General features: G+C 37.2%; 1 protein-coding gene across 1 annotated transcript; it reads left to right on the forward strand.

Annotated features, from left to right (window-relative positions):
• Positions 1–238: 238 nt before the first annotated feature.
• Positions 239–16,658, forward strand: MLC1 (modulator of VRAC current 1; the record flags this gene model as incomplete). Its single annotated transcript, XM_082752064.1, has 11 exons — positions 239–418; positions 2,309–2,398; positions 4,247–4,300; positions 4,398–4,499; positions 8,677–8,778; positions 9,801–9,872; positions 10,370–10,486; positions 12,631–12,687; positions 13,713–13,835; positions 13,923–14,090; positions 16,584–16,658. The coding sequence occupies 11 exons, from the start codon at positions 239–241 to the stop codon at positions 16,656–16,658; spliced, it is 1,140 nt and encodes a 379-aa protein (XP_082608190.1).
• Positions 16,659–21,020: the final 4,362 nt, after the last annotated feature.

Here is a 21,020-nt window from a genome sequence, read left to right on the forward strand (position 1 = left end):
CTGTATTATTATGAACCGTGGCTACAGGATGTAATTTAGTTACTGTGTGCAAATAAGTTCTTGTAAACCTGCATATTTCAACACAGCTTAGTACTAGTACTACTTTTTTAATTTTATCTCAAATAGACAAAAAAATAGCTGAGCACTGATCTGAATATGTGAAGAAACTAAGTTATATTTTTGTTCTTTCCTCATCATTAGCATTGCCATTATTATTTAATTGCCTTTGCGAAGTGTTATGACCAGGGAAGAAGGTTACAGAGAAGAATTTAGCTATGACAGAATGCCGACTTTGGAGCGGGGAAAGCAAGAGAATGGAAATTATGTAGCAGATATCAAATCCAGTGACCTTCAGCTATCAAAGCGGCTCCATCCATGCTTTATTTACAGAACATGGATCTTTTCTTTACTGATGGGCGTAAGTACTCTGAATATAGAAAATTTAAAAGTGTAAGGGAGGTCTTAGTACCCTGGAATTTATCCTCTTGTGGATCATTAGAGAAGTCACAATTTCATCACTGATGGTGTTGAATATAAACATTTGTACAGAAAACAACATATTTTGTAAATTTATAATGTAGCTCTTAAATAACTAATTGTATTCTTTGGATCATTTTGCACTAATTAAATATGCTATGCAAAGGCTGATTTTTGTCTTTAATATTAAATAGAGTGATTGTTGTGGTTTTAAGTATTAATCCATTTGTATGTATTAGCAATGCCTTTTTGTCAAGTATCCTGATCATATGCCTTATTTTAAGATGGTTTTAAATATTGAAAGTACTTTACTTGCCATGATAGCATTTTGGCATTAAAAATGTATATGATATTTAATTGCTGAGTTCTTCTGTTTCAATAGTCATGGAGTTATTTGATGTAATTTTCATGTAGTAGGTGACATATTCTGTGTCTTACATGAATGTCATAGTGGTTTGAATTTTTGTGTCATTGCTCTAGAGTCACCGGACACTGATCTTGCATATGCATTGTGTTACTCCATGTTCTGAGCCAAGATAATTAAAGTTCATTATAGCAATTACAAATAAGTCATTTTTTTTTTCTTTTTCTGTCATCTGGTGTGTTTTAAAGAATAATTCTTGTAAGATCTAATATGTTTCACTGTTAATACAGTAATAACTTATTTTTGCACAGCGAGTAAAAGTAGTGCCTTATTTTCGAGGAAACAGCTGAACATTTTTCCATCCTGACAATCTGTGAAACTTGGGTTTCCGTTCAGATGTACTGTTACACAAAAAGAAAGAGCAAATTAAGAGCTGGCTTTCTTTGCATTAAATTTTCTCAGTGTCTGTATGCTAAGCAACAGAAGCATTTCCTTCCATGGCGAAAAGACACATATTCAGGGCAGCAGTTGCGATGTATATATGGATTGACATCAAAGTGGCTGAGGGTATAGGCTCTTCTTGTGGAGAACAATTCAGTATGCTTCAAGCACTATTTCAAGTTGTGTTCTATAAATACTGTTCTTCCAGTGTGCCTTAGCTCTGTGTGAATGTGTGCGCTCATACACACATATGCTGTCCTTATTTTCTCTGATCTGTCTTTTGATGAGGACTTTTTAAAGACCCTCCCCCTCCCCCCCAAGAACTTTGTGACATGAACAAAATATCCAAATAAGAAAGAAGAGCCATTCTGTCTCATCTTTTCCAACCCCTTTGAAGAAATGTATACTCAGAGGAAAACAAACAAACAACACACAAGCAAAGAGAATAAATCATTTAATGCTGGAAGTTTAACTCAGATACAATTATGGAATAAATAGAATGGTTGGCAAGGGAACAGCAGGAGTTGAGCATTTATGGTTATGCCACTAGATGAAGGTGGTAAGGGAGTTTGGAGGGAGACAATAAAATAGGTGGAAGAACCTTCATCAATATATCCTAATATTATTCCTGTTACTGTGTTTTCATTGGTAATTGCCAGGCTGCCCACATAAATCATGAATGTTGGTGGAGCCAAACAATGTAAAGTAGAGGCTTAGCTATTTTCTGAGACATTTTTTTTGCTGTTGAACCATCTGCAATTACCTTTTGATCATTTCCTTATGTACTTGCCAGCTCAGGATGCAGTACTTGATTCAAACATGCTTGTATTATTCAGTATTAGGTCTTGGTTAGCAGCAAAATATATTTTTCAGAACTCAACATGTTTTGATATTTTGCTTCAAAATTATTAACACAAAGACTGCATTATTACATGTACATCAGTAGCTCGATTTGAAAGGAATTCCTGACTTCTCTTTTACAAATAGTTTTATTTGTATTAATTTATATTATTTGTTGCTTTGCAGACTTGCCTCCTTATTACTTCTGGATTTTCGCTGTATCTGGGAAATATTTTTCCATCTGAAATGGATTATTTACGTTGTGCAGCAGGTTCAGTAAGCATTCTTAATTATTTGCTGTGGCTGTTTGACAGCAAAATCAGTAAATATTTTTTGTGGATTTCGTTTCTTTTTATTTCATCTGTCTTTTTACTACTAACTTTATGGAAGATACAATCTTATTTAACAGTTAGTTCATTAAGTGAGTTTTCATCCCATGGGTAAGGGAATAGCCATTTTCACAAACAGTGATTTGTGCTGCCAGTTTTGTTAACCAGATTACCATGGGCAGCCAGTAATTATCTGCATTAATGTTTTCTCTGTGCCTGGTTTTTAAAGAAATTGCACTGCTTTATATATGGGGAATTTCTTGCCTGATTACTTGAAGAAGTATTTCAGATTGTATTTCAAAGTTTTATGTTTTTCGGTATATTTTGTGATAATATCCAAATCATATTTGTCTTACTTATGTATTTATATATATGCTTAACCTACACTGTAGATCTTTGTGCATAAGATTGTTCTGATGTACTTGCTTTGTTCATGGCATGATTCTGTTCCACCATTGCTTTTTTGGCAACTTGACCTGTGGATTTGTTTTAAGTTTGATGTACGGCAATTGTTTTAAGTTAGATGTATGGCTAATGCTTTATTTTAAACAAGTCCCAGGAGTTGTTCCATGAATGAGTTGGCACTTAGGCTTCTGCTGGAGGTGTTAGAATAAAGCTGAAGCAGTTTTTGAAGCTAATGACTTCACTCATCTGTTATGCTCTGCAACATTAATATGGTTACTGAGTTACTGGAGTTACCTTTCTCTGCCCCAAATTTTGTCTCTTTAAACCTTGTATTTATTGAGAATTTCCAAAGATAATGGAGGCAATGCAGGTGGAAGAGCCTAGAGAGCTGTATAGCTCTATAAATGACCACTGGCTCGTTCGGGAAGAGCAGCATTGCTCTCTAGACCTTATTGGCTATCTTGACTAGGAGTAGAATTCAGTCACCTAAACATTATCAAGTGATGTTCTAGAGACTCAGGGGCATCCAGGACTGAAATGTATCTTTTGATGAGGTTAAATATAGGATGGTTAGGTGTTAAGGAAGTGCTGCCAAAAATTTTAAATGTCCATGTTAATCTATTTGTAGTGGTTCCATTGTTAACCATCGCTGCTCAGATGTGCAAAAAGATAATTAGTGAAGAAATGCAGCATTTGTTACACAATTGATCTTTTAACATGGAAATCTTTTCAATAATTTTAGTATATTTTTATTTTTTTTATCAACATGTTGCCAACATTACATATTTGTGGAAAATAGAGCTGGATCTGTAATAGTAACATATCAGTTTTGGTGCAGGGCACCAGTGAAAGTTTCCTAGTGAAAGTAATGTGGAGGTCCTACGCACTGTTAGTAAAATGTAATGTGATGCAGCAGATCAGTTTTTACAAAGTTCTTTGGAACTGTGTGGTTGAGATTGGCCAAATTCTAGTTTCAACAACCATGACGCTCTCTTTTTAAAAGAATGTAGAGGCCAAGTCTAGGAGTAGTTGTGTTTTTCTTTTCCTGTTTAAGGATCTCATGCCTTCTAGAGTTAATTTGAACTAACAAAGGCGTGAAATGCCTCTTGAAAGACTTTCTTTCTTTCCTTTACTCATCACATTGTGCTGGATAGCTAGTAAAAACTGAGGGTTATGGAAGGCTCTTTTAATCCTCTGGTAATCCTCAGATACCAAATGTAATTAATGAGCTCAGACAAGAGGGACAGTCTTTCCTCAGAGCTTCAGATCTTATGTTTGTCCAATTATTAACTGTAATATTAAATCAGACCCAATAAAAACCATGTATAGAAAAGTATATAAAATTCTTTGTGCAGAATATCCCACTAGTCTTCTCTCTTAATTTTCCCAGTGTATTCCTTCAGCAGTTGTGAGCTTTGCTATAGCAAGAAATAAAATTAATGTGGTAAGTATGAGATTTTTATTGGCAACTATATATATATATTTTTTTTTTCACCTGTTGCTAAAATGAGAGAGAAACCCTTTCTAAACCTGTTTTACAGATACCCAATTTTCAGATTCTGTTTGTCTCTACATTTGCGGTTACAACAACATGTTTAATTTGGTTTGGATGCAAACTTGTCCTAAATCCATCAGCTATAAATGTAAGTTACCTAAACAATTACTAATTAATGCTACATTTATCCTCATAAAAAAAAAAAAAAGGTGGAGATAACATGTAACTACACTGTTCTCAATCTAGAGAGATTGTCTAAGCAGTAACTTTACCTTTTGGAGTAAGAGAAGACCTGAAAATTGACATTGGATATAAAACCTTGTATGGATAAAAGATGCACAGTACCGCTAATTTACTGGAGATTAATATAGAAATGACTTTCCTGTCTTGTATTTCCAGTTCAAAAGCATAAATTAGATGTTCAAAGGTGATCCAGTTTAATCACCTGACTGTTTACTTTTCTGTTAACTGTAGTAATTTCTAATATATATATATATATTTTAAATAGAGTAGGATCAGAAGTGAAAATAGTGATTTAGTACCTCTGCTGTAGATAAGTCAATTTTCAGGGTTGAATTCTACTGACATGAGAGTGTGTCACAAAAAGTGGTACTTCTAGGACATTTCAGATTAAGTGTAATCCTTTCTTGGATCTTCTACAGTGTATAGTTTTGCTTCTGAGGTCACGAGGAAAGAAACTTTTGATGAACATTTTCCCCATACATCATCAACAAAGAGAAGGCAGCTGCAAATGTTATTCAAAGCACATGTATTTCATGCTGGGAAAAGTTCTGTTTTGGAATCACAACCTTTTAACACTTGTCTTTGGCAGGCTAAACCAAAAAGTAAAACTATATATATATATATTTTATTTTTTTTTTTTCTATGGTAAAATGTTCTGAATCCTCTACACTATATAAGAATATGATGTGTAAGAATGAGTAATATAGCAGTAGGTGTTACTGTTACTTTTGATAAATATACTTTTGATAAATACTTACTCTTGATCAATGCTCTATCACAGAACAGCAGTGCTTGATCCAACTACGTCATACATTTCGTATGAAGGTTAATGACTGCTATCATCTGCTATTGTTCATTTCTTCTCCAAGCTTTGTATCAGCTGTTGTGATAGTAATAGCTCAGCAATAATAATAGCTCCCTGTAATAATATAGGAGATCTAAATTGGTGTTACTAACAAAAGACTTTTTAACAGAAAAATAATACAGGCAGTTTGCTTTAGCTAGATGTGCTATTTTAATAACATCTGGTTAGCTCCAGATTTCACAGATGTTGAACTTTTAAATTAATTGTGTTTGCTTCCCCATGAAATGTGTGGAATATTAGGTCAATACTTATAAACCTGCTTTTAAAGTTTGTAACTAATTCCAGGTTCACATTTCTGTGCAGCTGGCCTGATTTCTGTGCAGCTGGCCTGATTTTCAGGAGCCAGGTATTGAGGTCAGTAAGAGGTGTGGAGATTTAACACTGGACAGTCAGGTCACTGGAATTCAAGTGGTATTGGCTTTAGATATAGGAGATTTGTCCCTGTGATTGATGGGATGTATTCCTCTGGGTTCTGTGCGTATCTAAGGCCAGATTACACCAGTCAATTCTTTGTACAACCCTTGGTAGCTTATTGAGCAGTTCCCTCATAAATTTCCCCCACCACACTTCAAGTGCCTTAGGCTGTTAGGACTGAATGAATTATATGCCAGGCAGAAGGGTACAGCCTTTATCCCCTTTAACTTCCTTTCCTGGTAGAAACTTCAAATATTAGAAAACAGTCTGTGTGTTTTGGGAGAGACGAGAAGAGAAGTGTGTCTCAGGCCTAGTGAGTTCCTTGACGTTCCCTTCCACTGGTGTGTAGACAGGATAAAGGCCCTGTCAGCGGGGAACTGTGTCTGCCCAGGAAAGGCGGGCCCAGGGGACTCACCGTGCCCCTTACCATTCATGCAAGCATGTTCAATATGATTCAGTATTTCTGCTGGCACTGGCAGCCAGTAATGGTAATGAAAGGTAATGAAATAAAAAGGTACTGAACCCCAAATGGTTGGCTGAGTAGCTTTCTGGGCGCCCTCTGCTGTCTGCATGGACGGCATGGCCACCGACAGGAGTGGAAGCTTAGAAGATAAGAGTGCATGGAGATGCTGGAGTGTAGGTGCTTGGTTTGGTTACCTAACTATAAGTGTGTGTCCCAGTTAGCTGTGGAGCGGCTCATCCTGCCTTGCTCCAGGTAGGGCGTCAGTATTCTTTAGGTACTCAGACATTATTTGTCAGACCTGTGGACATGGCTTGGAATATCTGTAAGATATCTCAAATCATATTAATGTATGTTTAAACAACTATAGTGAAATTAAACCACGTACATTTTGAATGGAGTTCTATGTTTTACATATAAACCACATTTTTACTACCTGCTGCAGGTTCAGAGCAACTTGAATTAAGTTTGTGATGATCCACTGTTTTCTACCCAGATGCACTTGCGTGTTCCTTAGTCACAGAAGAGGGTTGCAGATGTAGCTTACATGGTTCTGTGTATCTGGAATGGTAGTTATAGAGAGTTTTCTATAGTACTTTGAAATCTAACATTGATTTTTCCATTGTTATATATGGTTTGAAAAGGTATTTACTTCTAGCTTTAGCTGTATTTCTGTTTAAAAACTACAACCAAACTTCAAAACTGTTGATATTTTTACTTTAGTCTAAGGGCATTGAATTAATTTTGCAAATGGAATACTCTGATACTCTAGACACATTATATCAGAAAAAATACTGGAATGATAAAATTTAAATTTTAAAATTTTGATTTTATTTACTGTTTTTCTTCAATTTCTGTTATTTTCTTATAGCTAACTGTAAATGTGCTAGTGTGTCCATGTAGTTATGGTGCTTCTGGACCCAAACTTGTGTATCTATTTGGCACTGCACTGTATAACGTGGCCTTGCCAGCCCACGTCAGTACCAGTGCTATGTGTCAAAACACATCTAAATCATGGGAATTTACAGGCTGGATTAAATTGTTCTGCAGGCCACATGTTTGACACCTCTTCTTTTGCCAAATAACATCTTTATTCTTCAGCTAGCACTTTTCCTAGAAGCTTACCACTATGATATTTATTGCTGTTTGTGGCTCTAGCACAACTGTACAGTCTGTTGTGTCCTGCAAGGAACACAGTTGTGGTTTTTTGAGAAGGATGAATTTCAGTACAAAAAGCCTCTCAAATCTGCCACGTATGAACTTTTTCAAAACATCAAAAGAAAAGCAAGCAAGCAAGCAAACAAACCCAAAACCTACACTGCAAGATGCATGTCAAAGGAGAATTTAGATTTGATCATCCGAGAAACCAGTTTGACGTGAAGAAACAGTATAGTTCAAAGAACAACAGTTTGCTACAATTATATTGGTTCTGAATGGGGTTAGTTCTCCTTAAACTTTCGGTACTTTGCCCAGTGGCCAGACCTAACCATCACATATTTTCTTGGGCTGCCACTGGAAAAACATGGTGCTTCTGAAGACTTACACAGGGAGATCTACACTGCCTAACTTGCGTGCCTCTAAGAATGATCAATCAAACCCATGTAGAGCAGGTGTTGTCTCACGAAAAGAGGTAGATAAGGATCCAAAGAGAACATTAAGTATTCCATTCACAGTCATGTCTTGAAGATGAACAATGGCAGGAGGAATGGCAGCATCCGTGTTTTTATACAATAACGTAATCTGTTAGACCTGCAGGAGTTGTAAAATCACGAAGAGTGTTCATCAGTGCTTTACTAGCATGAGGCAGAACACAGAGCCTTTGGAAAAGCCCAGTTCTTTGGAATGCGTTTTCATTCAGCATTGCGTGATTTGCGGTGTAGGGATTGGAAGCCTGTGGCCCTCCTTCTCTCCCAGTGGATTTCCTTAGCCCCTGGGCTAGTCAAACTCCCTCTTGTTTGTCTTCTTTCTGTTCCTGTGAATCTTTCATGATTTGCAGCAGTGTTCTGGTTTCACATGAGAGGTTCTGCAAAAATGCAAGGGTACCTAGTAACATCCCCCATGTGTTAACACTGTCTTTTGGAAGACAATAATGCACTATTCTTCAGGCAGATTATTTCCATAAGTGAAATAAACATCTTTCTCAGGTTAGGCATTCTAAGTACTGTGTAGGCAACTAAGTGCTGTCCTAGAAATTCATCAAAAATAAAAAATAAAAAATATATTAAAAAGTATCTAATTAATAGATACATCTAAATGTCAGAGAAAATAGACAGCTGGATCCCACCCCCTTGTTTACTGTTAATATGGAAGATATAACTCTTCTGTCTGGAATTCCACTGACAGATAAATTTCAACTTGATTCTGCTTATTCTGCTGGAAATCTTCATGGCAACTACCGTGATCATTTCAGCTAGATCTACTGAAGACTGCTGTATGAGAAAGAAAGTAGGTACCCTTAAAATTGGAATTCATTGTACTTTGCTGTTTTTTCTAAATAACCTAAAAAATATTAGATTTTTCTTATATTATGTATGTTGACAAGTTACTGGTGACTTCAGTGTATCATATCATATTTCATGGTAAAATTAGGTTTGAACATTATAAAACTAGATTTAGACAGTAATTAAACATACTGTACTGAACAGTGATAGTCTCTTCTGTCTTTAAGAGTTCAATGAACCCTCTGCAAAATGAACTACTGCAATTATGCACCATGGGGCTGTGTGAATATTTTATGAACAGGCATGGCAAATGTTTTATTTATATTTTGTAGAACAAAACTTTATGAGGTATGAAACATTAGAATACTGTGACTTGTATGTATGCAAGCAATGCCTTTTTGATGCATGAAGCAGAAATATCTGTCCAGTATGCTGATTTGGTGGTGTCTGGACAATGAATTTGTCTTCAGGATTTCATAGAATCCTTGAATGGCCTGAGTTGGAAGGGACCTCAAGGATCATCTAGTTCCCACCCCCAGTTTGGGGCTATAGATAAAATTGTCTTTGCTCATAATCACTCTTCCAAATCACACCTTTTTTCTACATTATTTCCTTTACCTAAAAATGAAGAAAATGTGTGTGCTTACAGTGTGTTCCAGTGGAAGCATTGCTTGCTAGATAAAGTCATGTTGTAAACTGTCCTCCTTCAGTTACTGTTTATCCATGTCTGCAAAATCTGAAAGATTCTGAAAGATTTCTGAAAATCTGAAAGAACTTTGGAAGGATCAGGAACGAAATATGTATTTTAAAGGTGGAAAACAGCTAATGTGGAACTACCTCACTTATTTTCAATACTCTGACACGGATGGTCTAACACTGGCAAACACTACAGTGTGTCACTGGTGGTTCTGGTGGGCCAACCAGACATTGCCTACCATCTGTAGGATCTGTAACAGGTTCTACAGGATATTAGAAGAAATGTATTGCTTTGCATGTTTTCTCAATCATGATTTTTATTCCCTCTAGAATACTGCATATGACAGTACCATTGTTACAAGCAATGTCAGCTTTCCTACTCGAATTCTGAAGTCATACTCAGTAAGTACTTGTTTTTGTTTTTGTTTTTGTTTTTTCATTAAATCAATTTGTTATTTCATTGTTCTAAGTGCTAAACTCCTTTAAAGTCAGGAACAGTTCAATGTAGGTAAGAACTGAAAGAACGGATTTAGAGGCAGAAATACCAGATACATCCTAAAATGCTTCCTTTTACAATATTGCAAGATAAATGGTAACAGCCCTGTACAATAGGAAAAAGGCTACTTAATGACTTAAAGATAAATATTGTGAACTGAACTGTTTAGTGGAGCTAATAAATGAGACTATAAATATGTATAATGAAGCTAATCTTGTTTCAATGTAAGCCAGCAGGCATTTTGCCATATTTTATATCTGCAAAACTTTGACTTTTTGCATATCTAATGGCACAAAAGCATTCTTTTTTTTTTTTTCTTCCACTGTGTTCTTTTCTATATGCAAAAAGGAAATTTAGTGTTCAAATATACTGTTAATAATGTGTGTGCTCTACTTTGTTTTAGGTAATTGAGGTGATTATTGGAATTTCATCAGTATTTGGTGGCATAATTGCTTTGAATATGGATGTTCTAGTCTCAGGTCCATATCTTTCGGTAACATTCTTTTGGATCTTAGTTGCTGTAAGTAGAACAAAATCGATGTACTCTTTTAAACAATGCCTTTGATTTTTCTTTTTTTCTCCCTACTAGAAAGTTCTCATTATACTTAATATATTATGTAATGTGGTTGTTCTATTTTGATTTACAAGATGGAAGTGAGAAATAAAACAAGAGTATTGGAAGTTTTCTGTCAAACAGGTCCCAGATTTTAGAATATTTCAGGCTGCAAAATATAAAGTTGAGTATAATTTTAGTGTGGTAGCATCCTTAGGTTGTTACCTGTATCCCATCAACATTAATGGTCTTAAAAGTCTGAAATTTGTTGGTAATCCTTGTAACAAGTAATAGCCTGCACCTAGGAGCAGTGCATTCATAAAGCACTAAGGGCACAATCTGCCTTCAGTGAAGCCACGTTGTCTGGTGATTAGTGACAGCCAATCCAGATTCACTAAGTGCAGATCACGCCCAAAAAATCTGGTGGCCTTCTATGATGGGGTTGTAGCATTGGTAGATAGGGGAAGAGCAACTGATGTTGTCTACCTGGCTTTGTGCAAAGCATTTGGTACTGTCTCCCATGATATCCTTGTCTCTAAATTGGAGAGACGTGGATTTGGTGGATGGACTCAGTGGGTAAGGCTCAAAGAGTTAGATCGCACTCAAAGAGTTGTGATCAGTGGCTCAATGTCTAAGTGGAGATCAGGAAGGAGTGGTGTTCCTCAGGGGTCAATATTGGGAACAGTGCTCTTTAACATCTTTGTCAGTGACATGGACGGTGGGATTGAGTGCACCTTCACCAACTTTGCCAGTGACACCAAGCTGTGTGGTGTGGTTGGCACTCTGGGAGGAAGGGATGCCATCCAGATAGACCATGACAGGCTTGAGAGGTGGACCTGTGCTAACCTCATGGGGTTCAACAAGGCCAAGTGCCAGGTCCTGCACCTGGGCTGGGGTGATCCCAAGCACAAGTACTCATTCTCCACAAAGGAGTGGAGAATGGATTGTGGATTGAGAGCAGCTTTGATGAGAAGGGTCTGGGGGTGTTGATGGATGGGAAGCTCAACATGAGCTGACAATGTATGCCTGCAGCCCAGAAAGCCAACTGTATTCTGGGCTGCGTCAAAAGAAGCATGGCCAGCAGGTCAAGGGAGGGGATTCTCCCCCTCTACTCTGCTCTCGTTAGACCCCACCTAAGGTACCACATTCAGCTCTGGGACCCGAGCACAAGAAGAACATGGACGTATTAGAATAAGTCCAGAGGAGGGCCAAGAGGATGATCAGAAGGCTGGAACACCTATCCTATGAAGACAAGCTGAGAGAGATGGGGTTGTTCACCCTGGAGAAGAGAAGGCTCTTGGGGAGACCTTATAGCCACCTTCCAGTACCTAAAGGGGGCCTTTGAGGAGGCTTGGGGGGGGAACTCTTTGTCAGGGAGTGCAGTGAAAGGACAAGGGGGAGTGGTTTAAAAGTAAAAGAGGGGAGAATTAGATAAGCTCTTTGGAAGAAATTCTTTACTGTGAGGTTGATGAGGCACTGGCACAGGTTACCCAGAGAAGCTGTGGGTGCCCCATCCCTGGAAGTGTTCAAGGCCAGGTTGAATGAGACTTTGAGCAACCTGATCTGGTGGGAGGTGTCCCTGTCCATGGCATGGGAGTTAGATGGTCTTCAAGGTCCCTTCCAACTCAAGCCATTCTATGATTCTATGATCCTGTGATAAAGGATGTTGTGCTACCCTGCTTGCAACAAACTGAAGAAGTTCAGAAAGATGACCGTGAACACTAGATTTATATATGGCTCCTATGTCTGGAAAATTCCTCAGTATAAAGTGGGAAAAGATAATACATAAGTTCTTCAGAATGCAGAACTCACAAAGTTCAGTAGGGTTCCTTAGGTTTTCATGCAGAAGCGTCAAGCTTTGTGGGTAATATTTCAGTCTGTGTAGGTTTAATGCATGAAACTCATTAAACATAAGTTAAATGAATACTACTAGTTTTACATCCATTTAAGTAATTGATTACCAATGGTGTCATAAAAAAAATATATGGCTCAGGAAATTCAGGATGTGATTTATAACAAGTGGGAATCACTATTGCAAACTTATAGATTGTGTAATTTTCCAGTAGGTAAATGTTTATTTTGTAAACTTTATTGTCTTGTATTATATTTAGTGCTTTCCAAGTGCCATTGCAAGTCATGTGGCTGCTGAATATCCAAGTAAATGTCTGGTAAGTGAGTAAAATCCATGGATTTTGTCATTAGAGAGTAGTAATATGCATTTGCCCACTTGTTTTTAGTTACTTTTACAAATACAACAGAAATTTATAGCAAGAGTGTAAGTTGATATTCCTGAAAAGAAATCCAGTAGCTCCCTTGGAGTCTTCCATCAATTCTAGGAAAGAATTTTATGGATTTTTTGTTGTTTATTTTTGGTTTTGTACTGGTTCCTAGGGAATGGATATTGCTAAATGGAAAAGAAATACTTCATATTGTACACCCAGAAATGATTTCATGCTCTTCAGCTGAGGTCCTTTCCATTATGTGCTGTGATTTCTGAAAGAAGAAAATTAGGCGTGCAGTCTGTATTGGACTTAGAGCCTATTTTAAACAATTTCCTGATCTGCATGACAAAAATAAAGAATGTTCAGTAGAGTGCATTTAATCCATGAGTGTCCCAGATGTGTAGTAAAGTCTGCTTAAGACATCTGCTCTAAGTTACAGTCATGCAGCCATACTTAAGTCAGTAACGATGCATAACCACAACTGAAGTCAGAATTTGATCCTGTAGGATGATACTTGAATGAAAACTAGGCTGCTATTGTATTGCAATAAAATTGCCTCAGAGCACTCAAATCTATTTGCATAGTTATTTTAGGTTTTAAGTCTGCAGTATATGCTGTTAATTCTCATAGTTTCACACAAACTGAAGAATAAATAATGCTTCTTTACTAGGTCTCTAAATATGGTATTGTTTCCCCTATCTGCATATGAAAGACATTTTTAAAATTAGACAAAAGACTTGTCACACATCTTAAATGAAAAATTAATTACAAAACAGCAGTGTTTTGGCTAGGAAAATTAATTTATTCAAAGCTTGTTTCTGTATCTCTGTATAATGTAAATGGCTGCGAAGATTTGTCTCGTGTAATTTTATGCACTTCTGTTATGCTTCCTTTAAGGAGATGCAGCTAACAAACCAACATTGTTATTTGTTTTTGTCCCTCTTTATCATTTATTGTCTCATTTTATTTAGGTTGAGGTTCTGATTGCCATTAGCAGTGTCACCTCTCCATTGTTGTTCACAGCTTCTGGATACTTATCCTTCAGTATCATGCAAGTTGTAGACATCTTTAAAAATTATCCACCTGCTGTTAAAGTATGTATTTTTATGCAGTTGGAAAATTAACATCTACCTATTAAAGTAGCAACAAAAGAATGAAGATATCCATGTCTCTATTTTTAGCAGTCTTATGATGTACTACTGTTGCTTCTGATGTTGATGCTGCTAATTCAGGCATGCCTTACTATTGGAACTGTAATACAATGTGTAAATTACAAGACAAAAATGAAACTTCAAGATTTGTCCTGGGCAGAGTCACAGGTTAAAAAACAAGAATACAGAACAACAGAGGTATGTATTTATAGCCACTAAAAAAAAATAAAAATCTTTATTAAAATTGTGTTTAGTTAACTCAGATCACAAGTAAAAGCTGCTGTGTAAAACTAAAGATGTGAACATAGTGGTGAATTCCAATGTAAACAGATAACGTTTTGCTGGTCAAATGATAACTGTGGCATGACAAAATCACATTTGTGACAAGTCCTGTTACAAGAAAAACAGTTGTAAGGTTAAGGCCCCGATCTGTTCTTATTTGTATTATGTGCTTCCAATTACAGACAAGGCCCATCACAGTACTAAAATAAAATGGTAGTCCTACTGCATATGACAATCCATAGTTGTTACTTATATACGTCAGCACAAATCTTTAGAAAAGAGGATGCGTTGCATGACTGTGCACTGACAATGGGATAGCCATCTATTAAGAAAGGAGTGGACTTAATCTTTTGAATGCAAGATGAAGTTTTGGACTATGGAGTGACAGTAGTCAGTACAGTCATATTCAGTAAGGTCTGCTATAGGGGAATGAATGTACTAAGCCGAGTTAGTTCTAAGTTCCCTAAGCTGCAAATGGGAAGTGTTAGGAACGTGGAGCATAGGAACAACGCTTGGCAAGCTGCATGAGTGGCTACCCATGTGTTGTGGTTTAACCCGGCCGGCAGCTAAACACCACACAGCTATTCGCTCACCCTCCCCCCTCCCTCTCTGGGACGGGGGAGAGAAATGGAAAGTGAAGCCCGTGAGTTGAGATAAAGACAGTTTAATAAGACAGGAAAATAATAATAACAATAATAATAATAATAATAATAATAATAATAATACAATGATGATAATAGTACTACTACTAATAATATGTACAAACAAGTGATGCACAATGCAATTGCTCACCACCCGCTGACTGATGCCCAGCCTAACCCCGAGCAGTCCGGCCCCCTCCCCCGGCTAGCCACCCCTATATATTGTTTAGCATGACATCAGATGGTTGTTTAGCATGACATCAGATGTCCTGCCTGTTGGCAGGACAGAGCAAGAAGCTGAGATGTCCTTGGCTTAGTATAAGCACTGCTCTGCAACAATTAAAACATCGGGGTGTTATCAGCACTCTTCTCATCCTAAGCCAAAACATAGCATTCTACCAGCTACTAGGAAGAAAACTGACTCTGTTCTAACTGAAACCAGGACACCATGCTGGTCAGTAAGAAGTAGAGAGCAGAGGAGGGTGTATGGTATCATAGCTCTTGCCATGTCCTAACTACACTGCTGAAGTTGCTCATGATCAGAATTGATATTCTCTATTTCCCTCCTGCACTTCCATGCTTAAGCTATCCTTTCAGATACAGATTTAGCAAATACTTTTTTAGAGCATGGTGGTGCCAGTATTACTGTTACCACTTTTTATACAGTATTTCAGGGCTAGAGTGCTTTCCCAGGGACTGGGGAAGCCCAGCTTTCTTCAGTCTGCAGAGATTAATTACATCCAGCTCCTACAGTGCACAACACTGTACAGCACATTTAGCCCTCAGGCTTTTCTCATCTCTTCCCAAAGAGCAAAGCACTATATTCTTAAAGAACAAGGCAGAGTAAATCATCCAGTTAACTGGGTCCTAGCTCTATGGCTGGTCCAGCATTGGAAAGGCTGATCTGACAGATTCAGTCTCTGCTCTAAAAGGGGCATCGGGAAAACAGCATCTAGAAACAGCACTGGATAGACAGTGCTGGAAGCAGGGACTGAATTTCAGTAGAGCTATTTCACAGCTGGTAATAGAAAGTGCAAGCTGTGGAATTAAGTTCCCCTCAGGCTGCTGAAGGCTTTCAGTGTTGATTGCTGATTGTTTGGATCTGTGATCTGAGAATTAAGTTCTGTATAAAAGATGGAGCATAGCAGAATTACCGCTGCTATAAGTCACATTTTTGAGCATAGGTGATGTCATGGCTGAACAGTTCTCTTCTGGGAATTATTTACATGAGTATGCTTTCCCTGATCAATTAAGTGCAAGTCAAATGCTAAAAGGAGCATTTTTATTTTTTCCAGAAAAGCAACACTTTTTTGCTTACCTTGTAGCATTTAAACGCATGAATAATGTTACAGGTAAAGGTGTAGGTCTCTGGCTTTTCGGGAGTCTGTGTCCTTAAGCTGTTTTCCTTGCATGTATGTAGATAAATCTTGCTTCAGTTGCACTATGAGGGCTGGAGTTATGTGATTAAAACAGGAATTTGGCGAAGTTTCATTGGCCCAAATGTCTGAAGTATTATATAATTTACATTATTATATTTGTCTATTGTAAATGTAAATTTACATTATTATATTTGTCTATTGTAAATGTATACCACACAATATACAAAGCTATGCAATTTGCAATGTGTATAATATTTTAATAGTTTATGGTGTAAGCATTCATGTTTATGTTCTCCCAGATTGTCTCAGATGTTTAATTGCTTAAACTTCAGTTTTTAACCAAAACATTGTTTCATGTTTCCATTTGTTTGAAATTTGTTTCCTTTTAGGTTTCCAATAATACCTTAAAGGATTTTGACAAAGACAAAGCTTGGAAAGCAGTTGTGGTGCAGATGGCTCAGTAGTTTCGATTCTGCAAATGCAGCCAATACAGTACAATCCAATACAACGAATCAATTGTTTGAATTAAGGCTTACAAACTTTTCAGTTTATAAACAGCAATATAGTTACAGTGGTAGGAGCCAAGGAATAACACAGTAAATAATGTCTTTCTAATCACTGTGAAATATGTTGATAATATTTTTAATACATCTGTCTTTTCTGTTGGTATCTGTATCTTAGTCTTGCTTTAAAATATACCATTGGAACAAAGGTAATGATTCACAACAATTTATGCTGATAGCTAAATAAAATATGACAATATACAGTAGGCTTCATGTATGTGCAAGAGATTGTTATAACTGCAGTTATGCAATCTGTAACTGATAAAAATGCTTTTGTAAAGTTATGTGTACAAGTTTTAATTTTTTTTTTTTTTGCTTATACTTCACTTTTGTAGGAGTTGTAAAGTTCTTTTGCATCTCATTGCTTTTATATAAATAAAAGTCTTTATTATGTGGAAACTCAAGTATGTGGATTGACATTCTAACTGTGGAGGTGAAAATAGGGTATTTGCTCCCATTAAGCTGCAGTTTCTGGGCTGTTAAGGGAAGAAGAGACTTTTTTGGAGTGTTCAAGCACAAAATCCACTAATCAAAATGAAAAAAATAACAACAAACAGAAACAATCAGCCAAATAACTGGAGCTAATACTGATAGGAAAAGGTTTGTTTGTTTGTTTGTTTTTTCACACGTGAAGATGTATTTTTAAGTATGTTACATTTCATTCATTTTCCTTACTCGCTTTAAAACATAAAGAATGTAGTTGCTCTTTAACGTTGTTGTCAGTGACATGGACAGGGATATTCCCCATACCCTTTGTCTTTTCCTCCTACCCAAACTGTATATATGGTTGGGTAGATTTTGGAGAATATAAGAATTTCCATGGTGATAGATTTTTTTTTTTTTTTTTTTTTAATTTCTGATATCTGATGAATGGTGGTGGTGGTTTTTTGTGTTTTTGAAAGACTCTAGACTTTGAAGTCCATTATTTTTTAATCTGAAACCAAATAATTTGTTCAGAACCTGGTGCAAAGCTCACCTCTCTGCTTTTGGGGAGGGGAAATAAAGTTAGAAAAAGGTATGTATGTGTGAGGGGTGGCCCCTCAGGTTCACTAGGATATTTGCTTTTGGTTTTGGGAATGCTGTCAACAAGTATGGCATTTTTATACACTGAGATTACTCTTGCCAAATCTCATGTGTTTGTTTACTGGTGGTATTTGTGTGAACATTCTATCAACAACACAAATAGATAATACTTTCTCTGCTACAATCTTACAATTTTTATAAATATAAAAAAGTACTTATTTGATTGTACAGTGTTTCTTTGAAAGTCACAAAGAAATAGTGACAGTTCTACCTGCAAATAAAAAATCTAAACTTCAAATGACTTTTTAAATCTCACATATGGATTGAAGACTAGACAAAGATGGTAGTGTAGAAGTTCTTCATGAATCACTCTAGAGTGAAAGGATTGAGAGTCACGTGTAGAACAGTTTGAATGTACCTTAAACGTTTGCTTTCCCTTATGTGGTAATGCCTTCATTAAACTGAAGCTGTATTTTCAAGAGGTTATCATTTTTATCAAATGATGATTAGCTTTGGTTATGCAGAAGGTAAGATCATACTTCTATCACCAAGCTCAATTGGAAAAGAAATTAGCAGGAAGTGACACATTCTTAGGGAATTTCCTATCCACGAAAGGCATCTACTTACAAGGCAAGGTGCTGAGTGTCTTTAATCTCCTTTTGAGTCAAATGTTTTGAGACGCTCTCTTCCAAACAGTCAGAACTGATTAAACTGCTGCTGATCTTCACTTTGCTGTCAGGAGTGCTCAGGAAAAAAATAAAGACAGAGTGTAATAGGTGCTATTTACCGTTCTTTTGGGAAATTGAAGAATTTTAATAGGTGAAGAAAACAGCATTCATCAAAAAGAAAGAGGAAAATGAAATGGGCTGTGGACATTGCTCTGGAAGTCAAATTTTCTTATCCCATGCAAGAAAGAAAATCATGGAGACTTTGAAACCATAACCAACGTAGGGCTGGCAGCTGACATGAAGAGTCTTTCTCAGGCACAGAGCTTTACTGTAAAACCTCACTCTGTGGGTAAATGCTTCTGTAATTCAAAGAAACACCCACCCTGTGGCCCCTGCTATCCCCAGCCAAAGGATTTCTGCCTTGGTGTTCACCACAGGGCAAATCTAATTGCTTGTAGTGTTAATTAGGGTGTGCTGGTAGATGATCTGCTTCCGTAGCCCACCTGGGAAGCCGATGGTGAGCTGTGGATCCACCTGCACAAGGAGCAGTCCATGGAAGGTCACAGAAGCAGCAGCAGGTGGGCTCAGGAGGTGCCAGGGCTGGGAAGCCCCCCAGCCCTGCCAGCTGGGGCAGCAGAGGTGGACTGGGGGCTATGAGCTTTTATTTGTGCATGGATAGTTTTGAGTTGGTACGAGTTTTTTAGGTCTTTCATACTGTTCATCTCCAGTAGCTGAAAGTGGAGAATTTTATGAGATACCTCAGTGCTGAAGGGAATTGTCTCTTCTGGACTCTTCCCTTGTGCTCTCAATGACTGGTATTCAATTAAACTGACGGAAAATAATTGTTTTTAAAAAATATGAATAGTTTTCTGCTGATCTAGTTAGCATTTTTAGGACATTGAAAACGCATAGTGGCCCTTCTTTAGGTGTTAGATATGACTTCACTGGAGGTAGATCAGCAGCATATTTGTTTTGTTTTAGTACTTTCCTTCTCCCTTCCCACCACATTCCTTAGTGATGGTTTGCTTTAGTCACATGCCCCAGTTCCTGTTCCACAGGAACGTCCCCCATTTGGAACTTCCCCTGTTCCAAAAAGCATGGCTGTACCCAATCCGTACCAGGAACTACAGCTTTTGACTGACCATGTAATCAGTCGGTTTCTTAGCTGGTGACTATTAATGCAGCTAGAGTTAAAGGAGTTTCTCAGGTAAAATATTGCATGGCTTCTGATCTGGCTTTCGTGTTTCTGAAGAGACTCCATCAGATCAAAATAATAAAATCTAAATTAGTTTCAGAAACTGAGCAGCAGTCATGCTTCCCTGGCAACTGATTTGGTTTTATAATAATTTCCTTTTTTTTTTTTTTTTTTTCAAATGTACTTTTTGTTTGTTATGGAGTGGGAAGTCCCTCAGAAAATGACAGTCTGAAGAAAATACGAGTATCATTCATTTTATGACTAACTGTTCCTTAGGTAAAGTATCTTTGAAAGATGAATTTTGGATTTTTTTTTTTTCCCCTTACCATTTATAACCTCATACTAATATGAGGTATTTCACAATAAACTTTGTCTACCCCAAAATTTATAGGGGAAACAGCCAAGGAGTGAAGTAACAATGCTACAGCTGAGCATGTTATGATGAATCAGATTTATGCAGAAGTGATAAAGAAAGAAATTAAGGTGAAAATAATTTGTAATCAGTATTTTGTTATTTTCAAGTTATAAACATCATATATAATCAAAACTTGCTTTTCACAATTCCCTTTTCAAGGCAGGAGAGGTGTCTCAGTATACAATATCCTGGTGTAATGCATACTGGAGCTTTCCTTGGGGTATTTTTTTAACATTTTTTTTTTCTGAATTAACTTTTCTGTTTATGGGTTACTGTTCATTTTCTTGAAGGTTGTACATCTTTAGTGAAGAGGTTATATTTTTTCCTTTCTGTCCTGTGAAGATAAACTGTTGCATGAGGAAAAAATATAAAACTAAGTTCCTCCCCTCTCCTCTTCTCCCCTTCCCTCCCCTCCCCTCCTCTCCCCTCTCTTCTGATTTTTCCCGTCATTCACTCTATTTTAAATATCTGATGTAGCTCCTAGTTTGAGAAAACATCTTGTTATATCAATGCTTGGAAGTGGCAATTCCTTCAAACAAAGTGCAGAGTTTTGGGTTTAAACTAGCCCTGGTCTTTTCTGTTCTGCTTCTTGAGAACTGCGGAGGCAGAAATCAGATATACAGAATTATATACAGAATATATATACAGAATGGGAAAATAAATAGTTCAAACAGGAGGGTTGCCTGGTATTGCACAGGTTTGTCCTTTTATGCTCTGGGCATCCAGAAGGAACTTGGAAATGTGTTTCTGTATTTCCAGCTCTGCTTTCCAGCAGCTACAGGAGGCCAAGGGCTTCTGCAGGGGTTGAATTGCTAGGGGATGCCCAGCACTGGTTGCTTTTAGAAGCCCCATCAGAGAGGAAATGCTGATGGCATGGCCCTGCCTCCCCTGTATCGTCTGTGGTAGGATGTAGTCTGTCTTTCCTACTGCCCCAACCAACAGTGCAGGGATCACAACTGATT

This window comes from Aythya marila, assembly GCF_965140915.1.
Source record: "Aythya marila genome assembly, chromosome: 1".
NCBI classification, from domain to species: domain Eukaryota; kingdom Metazoa; phylum Chordata; class Aves; order Anseriformes; family Anatidae; genus Aythya; species Aythya marila.